Below are 24644 nucleotides of genomic sequence, written 5' to 3'. Positions count from 1 at the left end.
TGGTCATAAAATACCTATGATGTTTGATTCTGGAGAAGAAAAAGTAGAAAATGTTTTATAGGTTGCTTTAAGCCCAAAACTATATGTAAAACAACTTGGGACTCACCCGAGTCACTAAAACCAACCTGGTTCAGTAACAAATGCAAGTTGTAATAAAGAGAAAGAGTGACCGTTAACAGGTGTTTTCTGTGAAACTAGTTGACTGCAGGCTGCTCAGTCTGGCTGATTCACAGGGGGAAGAAGGGTGAGGCATCTGAAAGAAGGTCGCCAGGAACCAGGCGAGTCTTTCTCGACACCAGCTTCAAACAGTTTACTTCAGTTCTGGACAGGGTAAATCCCAGCATGTTTTGGCTCATACATCATGTTGGTCTATGCATTCAGCTGAGCTGCACCTAAACCTGGCCTGGGTAAAAACCAGTTTCTCTTCTACTATACTTTGCTTCATACAGTATACTACTGTTAAAATGTTGAAATAAGCTGTTCAATTCTCAACAGCTCTTGGCTGTTGAGAAATGATTGCTTCCTGGAGGCAACCCTGTGCTAAGGTTTTAAATTTCATCCAATCGCTAACATTTGCGTATGTAATGCTCTCAGTTTGACACTAAGAAGCTAACCGGAAGTTGCCAGCAACAACCATTGACCACTGTGAAGAGAGACGTGCCGATCCGAATGATTCGGCTGTTAATGTTCATTCAGTTTTTGGAATTGTGGCCAATATGGACTGAACGGCTTTCTTCACTTCCTCTGCTGCCATTGCTAAAACTACAATTATAAAACATCAACCAAACCAAAATCGATGTTATTAATTTTGTGGTGAACTTCTTTTGTTTGACCCTAGTCAAAAATCGACCAGGTTCAAGGGGAGCAATACTAGACTGTGCTGGAAGCAAAAACTTTTTTGAGCGAAAATGCACAGGAAGGCAATGACCAAGCTAGCTAAAATCATAACACAGCCATCTTAAAATATCCTACCCCAGTTTGTAATGGTGGCACCTCACAGCATTGTAAAGGGAAGAAAACACTAATGTCTGATTCAAAATGAGAGAAAAAACCTCCAGAGATTTCTGATCTATTGGGACGTATTTCCTGCTTTGCTTCATCTGGCCTTCTATTAGTTAAACTGTGGTGGTTTCTTCAATTCCTCTCTTTCAACGGCTCTTCCTAAGCTCTGTCCTGAAGGAAAGATACACACACTCACAATATTATTTTACAGCCACAAAATCTGTCAGTGGTCTTAGAAACGTGATAAGACATTAATTCTCTCCTCTTCTTTCGAAGTGCATGATGGACTGCACAGTTGGCCCACACAGTCTGTCACCACAAAAGAGCTATTATTAGTGCAATCCTCAATAATCATCACTTCTACTCACACAAAAAGATAAAATATGAAGTCAAGGTTGCTCAGGCTAAAATCTTCTTTTAAAGTCTCAGGTTCTGAAGTCTTACAAAATCCAAAGGACCCCATTTAAGTAATTCAATTGTGTTTAACTTTCCTACTCCATGAACATTTTGAGTAGTTCTGCTCCAGAGGACCTTGAGCCTGGAGTGCTGACTAACTGTTATTTTCAGCTGTCATGTACTTCAGAGCAGCAAAGCCAAAGCGACGAGACATGTTCTGCTGAAACTCCTCCTTCAGGGTCTTAAGGCAGACCCGGTACTGCTTATTGGAGCGAAACTTTGTGATGTCGAAGCTGGGAGCATGGGGCATATGGATCATATAGGCATTTGGCAGGACCACAAACTCATACTCCTAGAGAGACAGAGAGAGACAGAAAACACTGCAGTAACTGTAAATATCATTGGCAAAACCTGGTTGAGTCAAAACATTTCAAAATTAAACGGTACATCAACTAAACAAAACAATAAAATTCTTGATAGGTTTATTGGATACAAGACCTCCCTCTCAAAAGATTTTATTGTACAATGCTCACAAAATTAAAGGGAACACTAAAATAACACATCTTAGATCTCAATAAATTAAAGATTCTCATTAAACACTTTAAGACAGTGTAATTGATTGAGAAGAAAGTAACACAAAAATCATCAATGTAAATCAAAATTATTACACTAGGACTTGAATTTCAATATGAAAGTGGAAAATAACATCACAGTGTATATTCCTCAAGACTACAGGAGGCTAAGTAGAGTATATGGCCTTCACATGGCATTGTCAAGCATGCTCCTACAACACCTGGGCATGCTTCTGATGAGACGTCAGATGTTCTCCTAAAGGATCTCTTCCCAGATCTGATCAGAGAGTATCAGGTAGTTCCTGGACAGTCTATAGCGTGACGTAGATGTGGATTGACCGAAACATGATGTCCTAGATGTGCTGAATTGGATTCAGGTCTGGGGAACAGGCAAGCCAATTCATAACAGCAATGTCCTCATCATACAGGAACTGCTGACACGCATCAGTCACATGAGGCCTAGCACTGCGATGCATAAGAAGGAACCCAGGGCCCACTGCACCTACATATGGTCTGGCAATGTGTCTGAGGATCTCAGACACATTGCCTGAGATGTACCATAAGGTATGCCATAAGGTGCCATACCTTATGGCATTCAGGGCACCTCTGGCTGCTGTACAGCTACCAAAAGAAATGCATCCCCACACCATGACTGACCCACCACCAAACTAGTCATGCTGGAGTATGTTGCATTTTAGTGTTCCCTAGCAAACGGCAATCATCCTGCACGGTACTGGGCTGTAAGTACAGGTCCTACATGTGCCTGTGCTTACAGGCAAAGGGCACATATAGGGTGGTATGAGGGCCTTATATGTTGAGCTCCAATAACACCTCATAGAGACTGTTTCTGACAGTTAGGGTTGGAACCTTAGTGGCCTGCTGGAGGTCATTTTGAGGTCATTGTGCAAGGACACCTCCCATTCCTCCTTGCACAATCCGGTACCTTATAGCAGTCAGGGCACCTCTGACTAGCACTTGGAGGGCTAGGGGGACCAAAGAAATGCCTCCCCACACCATGGGGACAAGGTAGCTGCTGTAGCCCTCTAATTTGCTCACGCTTCAGAGCATCTAAGGAGAGTATTTGTCATCAGCAATGGCTGAAATAAATGGAACATTTATTAATGTGAACTGATAACAGAAGTTTTCTGAGAAATAATTTTTTTTAATGAACTCATCTGAACAGTTCAAGGTCACAGGTGCACCTTAAGACCACTAGTCTGAACTGTGACAGGAAGATTTCCTGCCTCAGCATCAAGTTTGAACTCATTCTTGGATATACAGTATACTTGCATGTCTGAAAATTTTACATGAAAGGCATTTTCTACATTCCTTGCTAATGTGCCCTGTATGCAGGCAACAAAATCAGAATCACCATTCTTCCATAGAAATGAAATTTTCTCATTAGGAGGTCTCTTTTCAAGCAGAGATCATAACTCCAGTATGTGTCCTCTTTTGTAAAACAAATCTTCACAGCAATCTAATGGTCTTGAGGCTCTGATTTATTATTTCTCTAAACAGCAGAGGTAATTATGCCAAAGCTACTCGCTTTAGTTCTTGGGCGAGGAGACCGTTTCCTTCCATTGCTGCTTTTGGCTGATAAATTTGTTGATGGAGCATCACATAGACTTCCAAAGACAGGATCTGTAGTAATTTTAACTTGAGGCTCAATGAAGAAAACAGTGCCAATAAGTGTAGCTCTGTGATGCTGCTTCTCCTAGATGTCACATGTTATTGTTTGGCATTTACCTTAGCATTTAATATGGCAATCTTCTAGTCAGAGCAAGCATATTGGCACCTGTGATTAATTCAGAAAGATCATGAACTTCCTCCGTCACATTGCAACATCTACGTAAGAACAAACAGTATGCCTGAAGAGCTTTTCCATGAGTGAACTTTATTAAGATAAGCAGACGCAATAACATGTCCATTTCCATAGTGCTCATACAGCACAGTCTTTGCTTTTACATATCCAGCACCATATGTTGACAACTTTTGACAAGTTCATTGGGCTGCCCACTGGAGTACTGTGTGGTAATGCATGCAATCATCCGAATTACCAATTTTGCTTCGACAATCTTTTCAAATGTGCACATAAAGGCCTGAAAACGGAGAGGATCACAATCAAAATTTTGAATTTCACTTTTGCCGATAAACCAACATGCAAGCTAATTACTTTTGTTTCTCCATAATGAACAACAGATTTTCATTGGCTACTGAGTGAGCAGCTTGCTGCAGAGGGCCTTCTGATCTTATTGGGATCAGAAGGGCCAATAAGTAGAGTTGCAGGCTTTCTTCTTTATCATACTCTGGTGCACTGTTTTTACTTGAAGCTCTGCATTGTCATTAACAGTATTTCTCTTGTGGAACAAAAGTCTTTGCATCTGCTTTAAGGATCTCAAAAGCATTTTATTATGTTTTAAAATATGACTCCATTTAATTGGATTTCTGTGAAGTTGTGATTCGCATTGTGGATCCAGTTTTCAGCACCTTTACTTTTGCAGCAGTTGGAGCTATTTTTGTAGTCTCTAATTGCTAGTTTACACTCTATTAGTTGTTACTGAATCAGTTCTGACTCAGTCATTTTAGACATTGTGCCTAGTTGTTTGTTAACTAGAATCCATTACCTGTTAATTGTTGCCATGTCCCATCTTTCTCAACCATCTTTTTCATCTTTTTCAAAATTATTCCATCTCAACCGTCGGTGTTTGTTGTTTGAAGTGGTGTTCTTATCTTCCTTTTCACGCTTTACATTGGTAGATTTACTTACTCTCCAAGTACTCTGGTTCAACCAGGATCACTCTCGCTATGTGGCCATCTTGATGGTGGTCTGACCTGGAAGCCTCCCTCTCCCATCTTAAGACCATGACTACCCCCTCCTGGACCTGCGTCAGTTTGCCTACAGAGCTAGCAGGTCTGTAGATGGTGCCAACAATTTGGCTCTTCATTTCTATTTGCAACATCTGGATTCCGCAAGAGCCAACAACAGGATCCTGTTTGTAGGCTTCAGTTCCACATTCAATACAATCTTGCCAGATCTGCTCCAAGTCAAGTTCTCTCAGCTCAATGTTCCCGACACCATCGCCAACTTCCCGATGGATCGGAGGCAGTATGTACAGCTGGGGAAGAACACCTAAGAGACTCAGATCACAGACCCACTATTCCCTCTTGTTTTCAGGGACCTTTCCATCTCCTTCGTGAACTCCTCTTCCTGAGCACCACCATCACCAGTACCTCAAGTAGGAGCCAAATCAGTTCAACTGAGACTGATGTCATTCACGAAGACCCAATATAGGATGTTCTGAGACAACTCAAACTGCTAACTAAAGTGTTGGTGCAGTTTTATACAGAGTCCATCCTCACCTCCTATGTCACCATATGTACACTGGGGCCACATCCAGGGCATTGTGTGCGCTGAGAAAGTTATCGTCTGTAACCTCTGACCTGTATAAAGGACCTGTTCTCCTCCAGGACTCTAGGTCATGCAGGTCGGATTGTGGCAGACCTTTCTCACACCGGGCACAGCCCATTTAACCTCGTCCCCTTAGGCAAGAGACTATAGTTCATCCTGACCAGAACTACCCGCCACAAAAACAGTTTCTTTTCCTCATCCATCAGACTGATGAACAATTGTTAAATTACTCTGGCATAGCACAGTCACTTTATCTACCTGCTACTCAGAATGTGTATACGTATTTCATATTTTTCTATTTTTCTTTTTCATATTTTATTTTATTATCATTAATAATAACATTTATTTATTTATTTATTTTTGCACAGTGACAAAGTAATTTCTTAGCCAGTGAACTTGTTTACTGGCAATAGCAAAAAAGTGATTCTGATTAAAATTATTCCAAGAAAACTTGGTATTAACTTCAAAGTAATAAAGCTCTGCAAAAGGAAAAATAACTGAGAAAAACCTTCTCAAACGGAAATATTTATAACAAAAGAAAAAAATTTTTTTAGCTTAATTGTTTTAGTTTATGTAAAAAAAGAAATTGATGAATAACCTGTGCATCAAGCTCCATGATATGAGCCACCTTGTTCCAGCCAAAGCCCACAAAACGGCGGTCATACTCAGGACTGTCTCTCTTCACCATCACATAGGGCTCAAAGTCGGCCTCCCACAGCACTTTGTAAGGTGTGGTGGCTGTCCGCCATTTGGCAAAGTTAGTTGGCGCATGGCCTTTGGTCCACACGTGGTATCTATAAGGACCAGAGAATGAAAAGAGGAGAAATTAGACAATGCAATGAACTGCAATAAACAATTTTTTACAAACCAAATTAGATTTGATAACTGCTTTTTGACAATGCTTTCACTATGGCACTATGAACAAAAAAAATAACAGCTAATGACTCATACACTGCAAAATTTATTTTGTTTCATATTTAACATAACTACTGTCTTGATTTACAAAGCTATATATTAGTTGGCATACCTATAAGCCAAATATTATAAGCCAGTTTTCCATTATTTTTAACCACAATTTTTGTAAGCTAACTTCAGTGTCACACTTTGAGCTCATGTTATGGTAAATAAATGGTTGTTTACATGCAGTAGGTACATGCGGACCACTAAGGTGTGCCAGCGAACCACCAGTGTTCCAGGGACCACAGTTTGAAAGACTGCTGTAAATGGACTATCAATCTGGGTCAGTAGGACACAATCATGGGGAAGACTGCTGACTGGACAGATGTGCCGAAGACAGTTATTAACACTACCCATAATTAGTGGTAGCCACTGGTTACTCAGAGTGCTGTATCCAATCATATTCATATAAAGTTAAGTGGAAAGAAAACATTTACCTTGATTTGGGTGAACCACCTCTAGACTAAACATGAATCACCACTACAGTAAACTTGCTCTTCTAAGGATAATTTTTTGCTGCGAATGGAATGTACCCTGGTGAAAATACATTAGTATACTAAGGTATATTTTAAATATACTGTATTTTTCTGAAGAACACTTTTAATATGTTATCAAGTGGGAATACTTATTAAGATTATATTAAAAGTGTAAACTAAATGCACTTTTAGAAACATGCTTCTAGAACTTTTTTTTCAACCCTCCATTGGGTCTTTTGTGGGCTATAGTGTCCATTATATAAGTGAGGCAATATATAAAATAATAGGTGAGGTGAAAGCAGTCAAAACGTTAAGAGATGGTAATCTATTGATGTTATGCAGAGATAGAGACCAGGTGCAGGGACTAATGAGATGCAAGACATTATTGGGAAAAGCTATCAAGCCACCAAATATGGCAGGACAAAGGAAAAGTAATGGGAGTAATATCTGGAGTATCAACTAATCTGACGGAGGAAGAGATTAAAGGTAATGTAATAGGGGCTCGGGTGATTAAAGTGAAATGCTTGTTTGTTACAAGAGAAGGAGTTAAAAGTCTTAATAAGTCAGTTATGTTAATCCTAGAAGAAGACAGATTACCCGAAAAGGTGATGATTGGGTATGTCAGTTATACAATAAGGCAATACATTCCTCCACTAACCAGATGCTATAATTGTCAAAGGTTTGGACATATTGCTGCTGCTTGCAGAGCTAAGACTAGGTGTGCCAAGTGTGGAGGGGAACATCAGTATGGAAAATGTTCTGAAGGAACTAAGTTAAAGTGTTGTAATTGTGGTGGGGAGCATAGTGCTGCATTTAAATGATGCAAAGCTCATAAAAGAGCAGTGCAGGTACAAATTTTACCTGCACTGTGCAAAGGAAAAAGTAACATATGCAGATGCAGTTAAAAAAGTAAGTAATTTAAATGTTAATGCTAAAAACATTTCTTTGCCCTAAACGCTATCTCACATAACAGAGCAAATGCAGAGCCAGAGAACCTTAGGAAGTACAATGATTGTGGAGAAGAAATGTGTTGCATTTATTATTGAAGTAATAAATTGTTCACCACAGACAGATAGTAGAACAGAGGGAATTAAAACAATAAAGCAGCAGAAAAATAAACTGAGGTGGAAGACTTGTCTTTTGAGTCAATCAGTGCAGTTTTAACAACGGGGATAAATGAAAGTCAACAGTTCAGTAATGGTGAAATTTGATGGTTTTATCCATCAAGTGGAATGCAAGAAACTTAATTGCTAATGGTCAACAGTTTAAATTTTTTATTGAAAGACAGCATGTTGAACCAAATATAGTCTGTATTCAAGAAACCTGGTTTAAACCATCACTTGATTTTATTCTCAATGGATTTCTTTCTAAAGATAGAAATCCAAATGTACGAGGAGGTGTTGCTATATTTGTTCAGCAAGGAATTAGTTATAAAGTTTTGAATATAAATGAAGAAATATAAGTTATAGGGGTGGAGGTATGGATTAGTAAATCAAAATTCACGACAATATATTTTTATAACCTTCGTAAAAAATAAGTAGAGAAAGATTTGATGATATTTATGTGAAGGAAAATGGAAGAAATATTTTATGTGGAGATTTTAATGCTCATAATACCTTATGGGGAAGTAAAAGGACTGATGAAAATTGGAACATAATTGAGGAGTTTATGGATAATTATAATTTAACTTGTCTAAATGATGGAAGAGGTACTAGATTTGATGTAGGACAAGGAGCAGAATCTGCAATTGATCTTACTATAGTGTCAGATCAGATAGCAGGAATTACTATCATTATTTACTTCCCATTAGTCAATGGGAAGTAAATAATGATAACCCCCTTGGAAGTGATCATTATTCTATTCTGCTGAAGTTTTATAATTTTAAGGTAGTTGTTGAAGAAAATTGGTATCCTAAATGGAGAATGGGGGGGGCTAATTGGGCAATATATAATAAGATAGCAAGTAACAAACTTATGAAGATTATGTCAAATTTAAGCAATGATATTGAAGAATTAAATTCAATGATTACAAATATAATATGTGAAATCTGCAGAAAAGACCATTGGCAAATCTACTGTATTAAAGGAAAAGAAAATGGTTCCTTGGTGGAACAATGAATGTAAAGAAGCTATTAAAGTTAGAAATAAAGCATTTAGAAGGTTAACATTAAATCATTGATTTGAGAATTTAATATTATACAAAAAAGCACAGTCTAAAGTTAAGAGAATAGTTAAATTATCTAAAAAGAATTATTGGAGGGGGTTTTGTAGTACAATTGGAACAGAAGTTAAAGTAAACGAGATCGGAGGAATGATTAGAAAGATGGGAGGAATTAGAAGGGATTTTTCTTTACCTCTTTTTCTTTTCTATAATTAAAGATAATCAGTGTGAAGCTATAACAAACAAGGACAACGCAGAGATGTTTGCTAGGTTCTTTGTGAAAGTGCATAGTTCTCAAAATTTAACAAATGAAGAATTAACCTGAGTGAAGTTGCCCCCCACCCACCTTCTCCAAATCAGACTAAATTGGTGTCAAACGTTGGTGCTGTGTTTGTGCTCCGTTTGTGCAGCAAAAATTTTCGTGTGTGCTGTTATTATTTTAAAGATATAAAAAAATGTTTCTAGAGGTCATCAAATGTCAACCAGCCCCCACCACCTTCTTCAAATCAGACGAAATGGTTGTCAATTAAATCGACTATGTTTGTGCTGGTTTGTGCAGCAAAATTTTTTGTTTGTGCTGCTTTGGCTTTGAAGATATTAATGAAAGGTTAAAGGTCAAAAGGTCAACCAGCGCCCCCACTTTTATAAAATCAAACAAAATAGGTGTCAATCAACTCGGCTACGTTTGTGCTGGTTTGAGGAGCAAAAATTTTTGTTTGTGCTGCTATCATTCTAAAGACATTAAGAAAAATGTTCTCTAGGGGGTCATTAGAGGTCAACCATTCCCCTGGCCCTGCGCACATTTAAATTTATTTATTTAATTGCCAAACCGTCCCACCAGATCATTCGAACGTGGCAGTGACAATTTCCAGTCTCTCCTATCGGAGTCTAAGAAGACCCAGGAGGTTTCGGAGTCCATCCTTTGCCTGGTAGGGCCGCAACCTGTCCAACGCACCTCTGGCCGCTGGAGGGACCAACGTGGCCGCCGTCAACAACAGAGATGGACCACAGCTGCTGCAGCCTCTTCCTGTTTCGCTCCTCTGCCACCCTCCTCTACCTCTCGGCAGTTCTTCCCAGTGCGACAGCCAGCGATGCAGCGTCTCCCAAGAGGACGTCAGCCCGAACCATCCGGAACCGGCCAACCGCAGTGTCCACAGAGAAGGCAAGCTAGGAAATGACTAGCTGGGGGGAATGTGTGTGACAACTTGAAATGTTTTGAAATAAAACACAAACATATAGCTGAGAGCAACATTTCTGCAGGTTCCAGCTCTGTCAGATCAACTTATCTCACAGCAGCTTCCTCGCACACATTCCCCACACACAGCGAGCAGGTGGCCTCTAGACAGCTGTTTAGGAGCTCCGCGGTTTCTACACAGAATTTTTCTGTCTTAGTGGATAAGTCTCCCTCTTCTGAGCAGTCTGAATCTGAGAGTGCGTTCTGTGAACAGTCACAGCCTACTGTGATTCCGGCTGCAGCTTTGCATTCATCTCACCTTGTGAGTGGCGACTGTTTGTCATCTGTCCGGCATCGGTCCATGCCGAAACGGCGTCTTAAGCACCCTGACCCCCCTTCAGGAAGCAAGTGGCATGAACGTGGTCGAGTCATGCGGCATGGAGGCTAATGACCAGCCCTTTCTGGCTGAGCCTCCATGGGTCCCCCCCAGAGAATCTCCGAAGCAGGGGACAGCGGTAGGGGCTTTGACTTGGCTGGAGTTCATGCGAACCACAGCACCTCACATGAATGCACGCCCGCTTTCAGAACATTATTCAGAGTGATGGGGCGCATGCTCCCTGGACAGGTGGATGGGTTGGCTAATCAGCAGGGGTTACACGCTGTAGTTTGGAGGCACAAACAACAGCTCGATCGAGGATAGGCCATTCCACATGCTAACAATCAGACAAGTGCTGGAAAACGTTCACCAGGATGACTGATTCACCTCCATAGATTTAAAAGATGCATACTTCCACGTCCCCATCATCCTTAAACACCGGAAGTATCTGCGTTTCTCCTTCCAGGGGACACAGTATCAGTACAACCGTCTGCCGTTCAGTTATTCTCTCGCCCCATGCACATTTTCCAAATGTGTGGAAACAGCGCTGCAGCCACGGCACATGGCAGGGATGAGAGTTCTCTTCTATCTGGATGACCTGCTTTTACTGGCTTGGTCCAGAGAGGAAGCCGCAATGCAGACCCAGAAGCTGGCAACACATATGCTGAGCCTGGGATTTTCCATTAACTTGAAAAGAGTTTGGTTATTCCATCTCAGATGATCGTTTATCTGGGAGTGGAGCTGAACTCAGTTATGATGAGAGCCCAATTGGCACAGCCGAGAATCGAGGCTCCGCCGTGTCAGATCTCGCAGCGTAGTGACCGCTCTGTCAGTCATGCAGCTGCTGGGAATGATGTCAGCGACTCACGTGGTGATTCCGCTGGGTTTGTTGCACATGAGATGCCTCCAGAGATGGTTTGCTCCCCTGCGAATAGATCCTGTGCGTCAGGAGAGGCGCAGGATCTCTATTCCTCCTCCAATGGGTGCCGATCTGACCCACTGGGGAAGCCCCAGCATTCTGCAGAGGGGGTTCCCTTCAGCAGTATCGGTGTTCACAGACGCATCCCTGTCAGGATGGGGAGGAACGTGTCTGTCTCAGGTGGTTGGAGCACAGTGACCAGACGACATGACTCTTCATATAAACGTGCTGGAGCTCCTCACAGTGCTTAAGGTGACTCAACACTTTGCTCCTCTGCTGAAGGTCAGCATGTTCTGATCCACACGGACAACAGAGTGGCAGCAGCCTACATAAATCGCCAGGGAGGCGTGCGCTCCGCTCAGCTGTTAAACATTACCAGACAGCTGCTGTGCTGGGCGCGCGTATACCTGCTCTCAATCAGAGTGGTGTACATCCCCAGCATCTTGAACAGAGAAGCGGACATCATGTCCAGGGGTGGTCCTCACCATGGGGACTGGAGTCTCCATCCCGAACTGGTCGCTCAAACATGGAGCAGATTTGGCAGAGTGGTAGTAGACCTGTTTGCCACGCGGGAGAACGTGCAGTGCCAGCTGTGGTTCTCACTGAGCCCACGGGAGAACCCATCATTAGGGGTGGATGCCTTCGCCAAAAATCCTCCTTTATGCGTTTCCCTTAGTTCCATTGATTCCACGGCTCCTGGATCGAGTTTGGGAGGATCAGCTGTCGGTAATTCTGGTGGCACCTGAGCGCAAGAACGCGGCGTGGTTTTCCAGTCTGCAGCAGCTGGTGTCAGGTGGACCGTGGAAGCTGCCATGAAGGGAGCTCTCTCCGCTCCTCCAGGCCGGGGAAGTGATCAGGATCCACCCAGAGATAGGCCAGCGTCTCTGGGTCTGGTGGCTGAACAGGAGCGCCTAGAGAGGCTCAGTCTCTCTCAGGATGTGGTGCGCACCATTCAGGGCGCACAAGCCACTTCTACCACAGCGTTATATGCTTCGAAATGGTCAGCCTTTCAACTCTGGTGTGCACACTAGCATTGAAAAGCTCCATGCCCTCAGGGAGAGGGCGTGGAACCCATTTCATGTCCTTTAGGCTGCATGCTGTCATTTCTCCAGCAGCTGATGGACAGAAATTTAGCTTTTAGCACCATTAAAATTTGTGCTGTAGCTATTCCCTTCTGCCATGAGGGTTTTGGTGACAGAACGGTCTTCAACCACTGATGAAGCTGTTTTTGAGAGGTGTGTGCAGAAGCAGACCTGTGTCACGCCCACTTGCTCCTCCGTGGGATTTGACCCTGGTCCTGTGAACTCCGGTCGAAGCTCCATTCGAGCCTTTAACTCAGGCTCCTCTTAAGTTCCTGTCTTTTAAAACTGCTCTGCTGTTGGCCCTTACGTCTGCAAAGAGAGTGATCGATTTTTCCGCTCTCTCTGTTGTTCCCTCGTCTCAAAATACGAGCAACGGCACTCAGCTGTGCTGCATCCCAATCCTGCTTTTACTCCTAAAAGCATCACAAGCTCGTTCAGATCGAGGGAGATATCTTTGGAGGGTTTTCACCCTCCTCCTCATAACTCTGAGGAAGAAGATGCATCTCATCTTCTCTGCCCCGTGCGTGTGCTCTCTTGTTATGTCTTTCATACGTCTGCACTGCGTCGTTCTCAGCACCTGTTCGTGCATTACAGAGAAAACTCAGTGAGGTGTCCTCTGTCCACCAGGATCTTTCTCACTGGTTGTGTGAGGCCATCTCACAGGCTTACACTTCTTCTTGACTGGATTCTCCAGAGAATCTGAGAGCTCACTCTACCAGTGGGATTTCATCCTCCACAGCTCTGCATGGAGGAATGTCTGCGGAGGACATTTGCACGGCAGCTTCCTGGTCATCTCCATGCTCATTTATTCAGTCTTACCTGTGTGACGTTTCCACATTCTCTATGACCCATTCTGTTCTCAGAGTTTTGACAGAATAATTATTTTTGTTACGCGTTATTTTTTTCCTGGAGAGTTCTACATTTATTTACAAAGCATTTGAGAACAACATGGTTGTCCAAAGTGATGTATAATAAGTTACCTGTTCTGTTCATCCTTACACCTTACAGTTCGTAACCTTTGTTGTTCCTGTTCACAGCAGCAGGTCTGTTTATCTCAACCTTTCTAACCTTTCTAACCCTCTGTATGGGAGGCCGGGAGTGCGTAATTACGCACTCTAGGCTGAGACTGTTTTTTGTTATATGCGAGTAGATGCTTCATGGTGGTGGTCTGGATGGACCCAGTGAGGCATAGACTACATCCTGATTCGCCATTAACCCACTTGCGATAGCCTTAAAGAGAAAAGCCTATACGATATAGAACGTTGGTTACGTATTGTAACCCCAGATTCTATGAGTATAGGCGCAGCCCTTTAACCTGTGGGCCTCACTGGTTCCTGAATAGCTGAAGAAAAACGCTGTTAGGGAGCCGTTTGTCCGGTCTGACTGTTATTTATACAGACCGGGGAGGGGTCCTCCCAGTAGGTGGGCGTGAACTAAGCTTTTTTCAGTGCTGCGCTGCGTGCGAGGGATAAACCCACTAGCGATAGCTAGCTGTGCCTATACTCATAGAATCTGGGGTTACAATACGTAACCAACGTTTGTAAACTGCCAGATAACGCTATAGAAGAAGAAGAAAAGAGATGCGCTGCTCTTCAAATTCACCATGTTTAATTCGCACAATATTGCTTTGAAAGTAGAGAGGACCTTGACAATAGTTAGTGGTTTTTGTAATTTCAAGCTGGTGACCTCCTTTTTCGAGTTAGATGATAACAGAACAGGACAAGGACTGGATGGAAACTAAATGTGGGTCATGAAAGGAGCCTGAAGGGACGAAGGCTGCTAACGTGTTGCTAGGTGGTAGTAAGTTTGCTTAAAAATGTTAATTATCTTCAATTACTTATAAACAATGCAGTACATATACAAACAAACTTACGTTTGTGTCATAAATAGATATTTCATCAATTTTATTGTGATTATTAGTATTGTAACAGTCATTCAACTTCATGTTATAACTGCATGGAGGCACTGTGTGTTGTGACTTAATGTAGTTTTCTTCACAAACATAACCTAGTTTAATTTAGACTCAGTATGCCAAAGAGACTTTGACATTGTGAGGCTGTTATAACTTGTTCATCATTGTTATCTTCAACATATCTTTGCAGTTTAAGCAAATCAAGATTACAAACCTAAAGACTTCCCTGTCTCAGAAAAAACCCTGACTCCATCAGATCACTATACCAGTTATGAGAATGAATCTCCACAACATTTTCATGGTGTAAACTATGCTTTTTTGACAAACCTAAAGACTTCCCTGTCTCAGACTCCTGACTGTTACAGATCGGACTATCAGAGACAGCTGTGTTGACATGACCACAGATTCCTGGCTTCATTCAAGAATCCCAGACTCATCAGCCATTGAGGTAATAGTCTACATCATATGGCGTTTTGATAAGACCACGGACTGTGTGTATATCAACAGCTGGTGTACAGATACTGTGACTGTGGACAGACACTGCTCTCCTGACTTGTAGTATGTGACTCTGAAATGCAGACCCCTCTACCTTCCTAGGGAGTTCACTATAGTAATCATCACTGTTGTTTACATTCTACCCTCTGCCAAAGCAAATTCGGTTCTGAGAACACTGTACAGCAGCAATCAACAGAGCCTCTCTCCAGGGGCAGTTTTCATTACTGTCAGAGATTTTAATCATGTCAACTCAAAGATAGTGCTCCTCAAATTCCATCAACATGTAAAGTGTGCTATCGGAGGACTCGATGCGTTGGGTAAGGTCTTGTAACAGCCGTAATTGTGTAGTGTGTCTTTAAGATACTCTATTATTGCTAATGATGTCAGAAGAATGCGCCACGGATTCTCTGTAGAGAGCGTGGGAGAAACGTGATATAGATGGACACATGAACCGAGACTGACATGTTAGCTCCCTAACTTTTCAGTAATGTTACGGGTTGTTTGGACTCTGCTCAATTTTCATGTTTGATGATATAGCAGCCGTTCAACCGGGCTTTGTAAGGTTGGTGAAGAAAGTATTTATTAAAGGACAACACTGTGGAATTCCCATTACCAGTGTGGTTGTGAGTTTTTGACCATCCTGATGAGTCTGCTGTCTCCCCTCCTCCCTTAAACACAACCCAAGCGTTACAATCTACTCTAACATCAAATTGGGTTACAGAGGAATTGATAGGAATTGATACTGCTGGAGGCTAAAGGAGGTACAGCTTATCCTGCGTTCTTTAGTTTTTATAATTTTATATATTTTATTATTTCACCTTTTTATAATTTTCTATAAATACTCTAACATTTACATATATATATTTTTTTACAACTAGTCTTATATTGGCAACATCATAACTGGACTACTACAAAGCTAAGGACCATGGGATTCTCCTCTTTTTTACTTTTTGTTTTTTTTTTACTGGTTAACATGGACACTATCAGCAGCATTATACAGACTTGTAACTGTGCTGTCCTTTGTAAGTTAAGCTGGACCAGCAAGGTTGAAAACTTCACTAGATTGCTCCCTGGTAGATATTTTGTTATGTTGTTTGGTGACACTAAAGAAAAAGAAAATAGATCCAAGATGGTGGAACGCAACACCGAACAGTTTATGGAATTAAGCTGATTATTATCTTTATATTTTGTGTTTCAGACAAGATTTGTTTGTAAGTAGAAAAACACTAGACCGGAAACCTGAAATGAAAAGACAATACACAGAGTTCATTCAAAACATGCTGGACAACGACCACGCAGAGGTCGCTTCACCTTTGGACTCAGACAAAGAACACTGGTACTTACTATTCTTTGGTGTGTACCACCCACAAAAACCTGACCAGCTGAGGATAGTTGTTGACTCAAGTGTGGAGTTTGAAAGACTGTCCCTTAACAAAGTCTTATTAAGGGGACCCGACCTAAACAACACGCTAATACATGTTTTTATGCATTTTAGAAAAGAGCCAGTAGCAAATGTTTTACTGTGTTGAAGTGAGAGAGGACCATGGGGATTATTTGAGATTCCTTTGGTATGTGAATAATGATATCAACAAAGTCATTTGTGACTACCAAATAAAGGTTCATGTCTTTAGTAATAGTCCATCCCCAGCTGTGGCTACTTATTGCATGAGGCGCAGTTGAGGGAAAAGAAGACTTTGGCTATGATGCAAAGCAGTTTATAATGAGACATTTTTATGTTGATGATGACCTTTCATCCACAGCAACAAGATAAAAAGCTGTTGAGATACTCATGAATGCACAAAACATGGTGGCTCAGTCAAATTTAAAGCTACATAATATAGCTTCTAATTATCACAAAACAGTGGACGCATTTTCTGCTGCAGAAGGAGCCAAAGATCTAAAAGACTTGGACTTGGAGTTGGACGACATACCAAAGCAAAGGAGCTTAAGAGTGCTGTGGAATCTTAAAAGTGATTGTTTCACTTTTCATGCCACAACTGAGAAAAAGCCATTCACCAGAAGAGGTGTCTTGGCCACCGTTAACAGTTTATACAACCCATTAGGCTTTGTTTCACCCATCACAATGCAGGGAAAAGCTCTTCTCCGTGACCTATCCACAGAGCGGAAAGATTGGGATGAACCACTTCCGGCAGATAGAGAAGAGGAATGGGACAAATGGAGAAATTCGTTGAAGGATCTGGAGCAGCTACAAATACCAAGGTGCTACTTCTCTTTCTCCTAGTCCGTCGCTGCAAGGAAAGAACTGTGCATATTTTCAGACACCTCCACCATCCTATAGGACAGGGGTGTCAAACTCCAGTCCTCAAGGGCCGCTGTCCTGCAGTTTTTAGATGTGCCACAGGTACGAAACGCTGGAAGGAAATGGCTTAATTACCTCCTCCTTGTGTAGATCAGTTCTCCACAGCCTTGCTAATGACCTAATTATTCTATTCAGGTGTGGTGCAGCAGAGGCACATCTAAAAGTTGCAGGACAGCGGCCCTTGAGGACTGGAGTTTGACACATGTGCTATAGGAGCAGTGGCATACCTGAGAGCTCTTGACAGTGAAGGTCAGTGGCACACAGGTTTCATCACTGGCAAGTCCAAAGTTGCCCCCCGACCCACTCATACTGTTCCTAGATTGGAATTATGCGCAGCAGTTTTAACTGTAGAAATGTACAAACTCATTAGAGACTCATGAACATTGAAGTGGACACTGTCAGATTTTTCACAGATAGCAAAATCGTCCTTGTTACATACACAACAACGCAATGAGATTCTATACCTATGTGGCCAACCGAGTGATTCAAATCAGGAAGACCACACATCCAGCACAGTATTTCTACATATCCACTTGTGACAATCCAGCAGACACAGCTACTAGACCAATCCCAGCTTCCACATTAGCTTCCACAAACTGGTTTAGTGGTCCTTCCTTTTTGACACTACATGGCATTGAGACATCACACTGTGATAGTTTTACTCTCATTGACCCTGAAACAGATAGAGATCAGTGCTGATATGTAAACCTTTGTTACTAAAACCTCAGTAACGCAGCTGGAACCATCTTGTTTTGAAAGATTCTCTCATTGGATGAGATTGTGTTGCACTATAGCATCACTGAAACGTGTGGCAGCATCATTCATGAAAACGGACACAAAAAGTAAAGGCTGGAAGTGTTTCAGTGATAGTAACACTGTAGGAGAAATATCCAAAGCAGCCAAGTTTATCATTCACAAAGTGAAAACATTCAAAGAGGAGCTCGGGTGCATAAAAACAAATCAACCACTTCCAAATCAGAGTTGTCTCCAAAGGTTGAACCCTGTCATTGATGAAGAAGGACTTCTCAGAATAGGAGGACGCTTGGCACCTGCTAGCCTAACAAAAGAGGAGAAACATCCTGTCATTATTCCAAGGTCTCATCACATATCTATCCTTCTTATCAGATACCATAAGAAGGATGGTATCTGACAAGATAAAATCTGAATTTTCGTCCTGAAAGTAGCGCATCAGGGGCGTCACATAACAGAAGGAGCACTCAAAGGAGCTGGATTTTGGATTACTGGCAGTAAACGGCTTATTTCTTCCATCATTCACAAATGTGTCCTTTGTCAAAAACTTAGAGGACAAATGCAGATGGCATTTGATGGCAAAAGATGGCAGATTTACCCACTGACAGACTGTCAATCATTCCACCATTCACTAGTGTGGACAGTCTCCACACGTCGCACCAGAGGAGGAAGTGCAGACAGCAAACGCTGGGCTGTACTTTTCACCTGCATGTCCACAAGAACTGTGCACATTGAGCTCAATGTTAATATCAAACTTCATTAATGCACTAAGTAGATTCTTTTGCATCTGTGGACCTGCTCAAACACTCTGCTCTGACAGAGGGACAAATTTTATCGGAGCACGCAATAAACTGCAAATTGGTCATAAAGACACAGAGCTGAACTCTTACCTGCTGGAGAAAAGATGCACATGGCTGTTCAACTCTCCCCGCTCCTCACATGGGTGGATCGTGGGAGCGACTCATCAGAGATGCAAGGCGCATCCTGGAAGGTATTCTTTTGAAAACCGGACACATCCAACTCACACATGAAGAGTTAAGTACATTCTTGGCAGAAGTAATGGCAATAATGAATGCAAGACCACTTGTACCAATTTCAACAGATCCAGACAAACCAAACCTCCTCACTCCAGCAATGCTCCTCACCCAAAAGACAAATGCGCCATCTGCACCAGCAAGAAGCTTTGCACCTCCAGATCTCTACTCAAAAGCAATGGAAGCAAGTACAATGTCTGGTAGACACTTTTTGGAAACAGTGGAAAAGTGAATACTCATCAACTTTGCAAAAACAGAGAAAATGGACTGATGATAACCGAACATTAAAGTTGGTAACATTGTGTTATTGAAAGACGCCTCGCTCACAGAAACAACTGGTCCTTTGGAAAAGTTGTGAGAACATTTGAGAGCAAGGACAATAAGGTTCGAAAAGCAGAAGTAAAAACCGTAAAAGACGGAAACGAAAAAGTGCTTTTGAGACCCGTTACTGATATGGTTTTGCTTTTATCGGATGAAAATTTAAATATTATAGCTGTAAACAGTTCAAAATGTTTATTGGAAAAGATTGTTTGTAGTGGCACAATTATATTGTACCAGACGGGGAGTGTGCTGCCCTTTGTTAGTTAAGCTGGACCAGCAAGGTTGAAAACCGCACTAAAACGACCTCTGGTGGATATTTTGTTATAACACTCTTTCTGCTATGACAGAGACAATACTCTAACAATGGATCAGCCTAATATTGAAACTCTAGTTGTGCATGTTGAAGCTAATGATCTGGTAAAACAACAAACGGAGATTCTGAAAAAAGACTTTACCATTCTTCTGAAAGCAATAGGAAAATTAAAATTGAAGATTTTTCTTAGTGGCCCTGTCCCAGCGGCAGGATGGGTGACCTGAAATACTCTCAACGGCTTTTTATAAACAAATGACTAATAAAAGTATGTGCTGCCAGCACAGTGACATTCATCGATAACCACGGGATCTTCTCTGAATGTTTCCACTTTTTCAGATCTGACAGACGCCATCTTAACAAACATGGGACAAAGCTGTTTGCACTTACTCTCTGCAAACTTATTTAATTTCATCAACTGGAGCAACAACATGGCCACAGAACAACCGACCGAAGGACGCCTGATTAAGAAGGAACCCACCGCATATCAGGAACAAGCTGTTCCTAAACAAACAAACAAAACATCAACTGGAGAAGGAGCGACTGCTCTCCCCACTCCTCCCTGCTCCGGTGCCCGAACCCCCTTCTTCTCAGAGCCCTGGCCTCCTGGAGCACCAACTGGACAAGGAGCTGTGGACAGATGCCCCACTGACTCCACCCTCCCCACCCCTGCTGCGCCTCATCTCATCCAGGTCAGGACGACTCCACACCTCCACATACTCCTTCATCGCCTAATGCAGGGGTGTCCAAAGTCGGTCCTCAAGGGCTGGCATCCTGCATGTTTTAGTTCTCTCCCTGGTGGCACCAACAACCTTTTCAGTATGTCAATGTTCTACTTAGGCTTCTAGCGAGCCATCATTTGATCCAGCTGTGTTAAACCAGGGAGAGAACTAAAACATGCAGGATGCAAGCCCTTGAGGACCGACTTTGGGCACCCCTGGCCTAATGAGAACCAAGACTCTTCTCTAAAGGCCTCATCTCATCAAGACCTGGACAGCTCATCAGAAATCTCTACACCTGAACTGAGTTTTCTTAACTTCAATGAAAAACTGAAATGGCTTTTCTCTTGAGCACCCAAAAGGTATGTTTTCCAGATAAAACTACTTATTTTCTTAGTGCTCAAAGAGCAAAACTACCTGACTATGATTCCCCAGAGTACCCTCCAATTGTTTCTGTAGTCTGAGATTGGGTGCCAGACATTATCTTTACACCTGTCTTCTCCAAGAATGCATCTAGCCCTCCAGCACTACATAATAGGACCTGTCTGGATCACTAAAAGAAAACTTACAAAAAACAGAAATACAAAATACAGCACCCTGAAATCAAACATCAGACCCATCCCCTGCCTAAAGGAACTTGAATCTAAAGAACTATTTCCCACTAACTCACTCAAGCTGGCTCTTTTAAATATTCAATCGTTAACACCAAAAGCTTTACTAATTAATGGCTTTGTCACCCAGCATACTATTGATGTTGTGTTCCGGACAGAAACATGGTTGGATGACAATACGGAATCACCTGTACTAATTGAATCGGCACCTCAGAATTAATTTTTTTTAAACTGAGAATAGAAAACATAAAAAAGGGGGAGGTGTGGCTTCTTAAGAATATCATAAATTGTTACAAAATCTTTTTGGGTAATTTTACTTCTTTTTTATAATCTGGGTATTGAGGTAAAAGGTCATAAACTAACTAATTTTATACAAAACTGCAATGTAGAAAACTTCCTTACTGATTTTGATGAACTTTGTTGTGAAAACTGGCATAAAGTAGTAAGATCTTTCCAGATTAATGCAGAAAACAGATCATAAAAGCCTGAAAGACATAAGTAATCTTGTATTTTGATTTACTGATGGCTATAAAATAAGTAATCTTGTATTTGATTTATTGATGATTATACAAAGAGTTCGATGTAATAAAAAGCAGGTCAAGAAATGAATAGCATGATGAATAAAATGGTGAATTGAAGAATATAATTAAACTCATATGATTATTAAAAGAAGTTATGTTTGAAGAAATAAATTAAAAAGATGACTGTGTTTAATGATGATCATACAGCATAGATAGAATTGTAACTGAAGTAATCATACATTGTGTGAAGCATAGTGACATGTGATTCTCAGACTGTGTTATAATTAGAGCAGAGGTCAGGGCCAGTAAAGGGGCAGGAAGACAGGGGAACTCCAAAGAGGAACTGGAAGGTTTTCTCTAAACCAGATTAAGGAAGTGGAACCAGATGGTAAGTGGACAAACAACAAAAAAGGAGAAGTGAACAAGGCGTTGACCGGTGTGGAAAGGTTTGGTACTGTCCATGAAGCCATCGAACATTCAAGAAGTCATGTAAACCATCACCCCATACACAACTATGGGGTGAGAAAGTACACTGCTCAAAAAAATAAAGGGAACACTCAAATAACACATCCTAGATCTGAATGAAAGAAATATTCTCATTGAATACTTTGTTCTGTACAAAGTTGAATGTGCTGACAACAAAATCACACAAAAATCATCAATGGAAATCACATTTATTAACCAATGGAGGACTGGATTTGGAGCCACACACAACATTAAAGTGAAATAACACTACACGCTGATCCAACTTTAATGTAATGTCCTTAAAACAAGTCAAAATGAGGCTCAGTATTGTGTGTGGCCTCCAAGTGCCTGTATGACCTCCCTACAACGCCTGGGCATGCTCCTGATGAGGTGGTGGATGGTCTCCTGAGGGATCTCCTCCCAGACCTGGACTAAAGCATCCGCCAACTCCTGGACAGTCTGTGGTGCAACGTGACGTTGGTGGATGGAGCGAGACATGATGTCCCAGATGTGCTCAATCGGATTCAGGTCTGGGGAACAGGCTGGCCAGTCCATAGCTTCAATGCCTTCATCTTGCAGGAACTGCTGACACAATCCAGCCACATGAGGTCTAGCATTGTCCTGCATTAGGAGGAATCCAGGGCCAACCGCACTAGCATATGGTCTCACAAGGGGTCTGAGGATCTCATCACGGTACCTAATGGCAGTCAGGCTACCTCTGGTGAGCACATGGAGGGCTGTGCGGCCCTCCAAAGAAATGCCACCCCACACCATTACTGACCCACTGCCAAACCGGTCATGCTGAAGGATGTTGCAGGCAGCAGACCGCTCTCCACGGCGTATCCAGACTCTGTCACGTCTGTCACATGTGCTCAGTGTGAACCTGCTTTCATCTGTGAAGAGCACAAGGCGCCAGTGGCGAATTTGCCAATCCTGGTGTTCTCTGGCAAATGCCAAGCGTCCTGCATGGTGTTGGGCTGTGAGCACAACCCCCATCTGTGGATGTCGGGCCCTCATACTATCCTCATGGAGTCGGTTTCTAACCGTTTGTGCAGACACATGCACATTTGTGGCCTGCTGGAGGTCATTTTGCAGGGCTCTGGCAGTGCTCCTCCTGTTCCTTCTTGCACAAAGGCGGAGGTAGCGGTCCTGCTGCTGGGTTGTTGCCCTCCTACGGCCTCCTCCACGTCTCCTGGTGTACTGGCCTGTCTCCTGATAGCGCTTCCAGCCTCTGGACACTACGCTGACAGACACAGCAAACCTTCTTGCCACAGCTCGCATTGATGTGCCATCCTGGATGAGCTGCACTACCTGAGCCACTTGTGTGGGTTGTGGAGTCCGTCTCATGCTACCACGAGTGTGAAAGCACCACCAACATTCAAAACTGACCAAAACATCAGCCAGACAGCATAGGTACTGAGAAGTGGTCTGTGGTCCCAACTGCAGAACCACTCCTTTATTGAGTGTGTCTTGCTAATTGCCAATAATTTCCACCTGTTGTCTATTCCATTTGCACAACAGCAGGTGAAATTGATTGTCAATCAGTGTGGCTTCCTAAGTGGACAGTTTGATTTCACAGAAGTTTGATTTACTTGGAGTTATATTGTGTTGTTTAAGTGTTCCCTTTATTTTGTTGAGCAGTGTATAAAAACCCATGAAACGAGGAACAAGTGTTCTTAGTCTCTGGTGCTGAAGTCAAGCCAACAAGAAAATGCAGACAAAAGATGAGCAGAGGACCACAACCTGGAACCAAGGGGAGGTGAAGACTCTGAACTGCTAGAATGGGATAAGATAAGATAAGATAAGATAAGATAAGATAAGATAAGATAAATCTTTATTGTCATTGTCACAAGGACAACAAAATTTAAAAGGTGCCATCAGTCAGTGCATATGCTTAAAAACAAAAAATAACTGTCTCACAATTCACACACAATGTAAGAATGAACAAATAACTGGTAAAAAAACCAATCAAACAAAAAAACTAATAAATAAGAACAGCCACATTCTCACATACATCATTTGTGATAATTAATGGTTGTTTTCGATTGCATTTAGTTTTGTTATTGCTATCGGGTAAAAACTGTCTCTGAGGCGGTTGGTTCTTGTTCTGGTTGCTCTGTATCTTCTGCCTGAAGGCAGCAGTGTGAATAGAGAATGTCCGGGGTGAGAAGTGTCCTTTGTGATGTGTTGTGCTTTTCTTAGACAGTGGTCGCTGTGCAAGTCCTCCAGTGAGGGGAGAGGGCAGCCAATGATTTTTTGGGCTGTATTCAAAGCCCTTTGGAGAGCTTTCCTTTGAGCTGTAGTGCTACTGTTAAACCATACGCAGATACAGTAGGTCAGTATGCTCTCTATGGAGCACTTGTAGAAGGACACCAGCAGATTCTCCTTGATGTTGTTCCTCCTGAGAACCCTCAGGAAGTACAGTCTTTGCTGGGCCTTTTTTATCAGCTTGAAGGTGTTCATGTTCCATGTGAGGCCCTGCTCAATGTGGACCCCCAGGAAACGGAAATCAGCTACCCTCTCCACACATTTTCCCCCAATGGTTAGTGGTGTAATGTCTGTTTTATTCCTCCTGTAATCTATTATGAGTTCTTTTGTCTTTGAGTTGTTGAGGAGCAGATTGTTCTCCCTGGACCACTGCAACAGCCGCTCCACCTCTCCCC

The 24644-nt window shown here is 42.2% G+C and overlaps 1 protein-coding gene across 1 annotated transcript in view; it reads right to left on the bottom strand.

Annotated features, from left to right (window-relative positions):
• Positions 1 to 336: 336 nt before the first annotated feature.
• Positions 337 to 24644, bottom strand: part of LOC102231387 (LARGE xylosyl- and glucuronyltransferase 1) — an 84437-nt gene continuing 60129 nt past the window's right edge. Inside the window, exons 14-15 of the mRNA XM_023350436.1 lie at positions 5978 to 6173; positions 337 to 1750 (exon numbers count right to left, since the gene is read on the bottom strand). Coding sequence (XP_023206204.1) covers positions 1553 to 1750; positions 5978 to 6173 — 394 coding nt within the window. The 3' untranslated portion in view covers positions 337 to 1552. The remainder of the gene's footprint in view (positions 1751 to 5977; positions 6174 to 24644) is intronic.

Source organism: Xiphophorus maculatus, chromosome 17 (genome assembly GCF_002775205.1).
Source record: "Xiphophorus maculatus strain JP 163 A chromosome 17, X_maculatus-5.0-male, whole genome shotgun sequence".
In the NCBI taxonomy this organism is placed as follows: Eukaryota; Metazoa; Chordata; class Actinopteri; order Cyprinodontiformes; family Poeciliidae; genus Xiphophorus; species Xiphophorus maculatus.
Note: the sequence above shows the minus strand (reverse complement) of the source record. Positions and strands in the feature narration are given on the sequence as shown.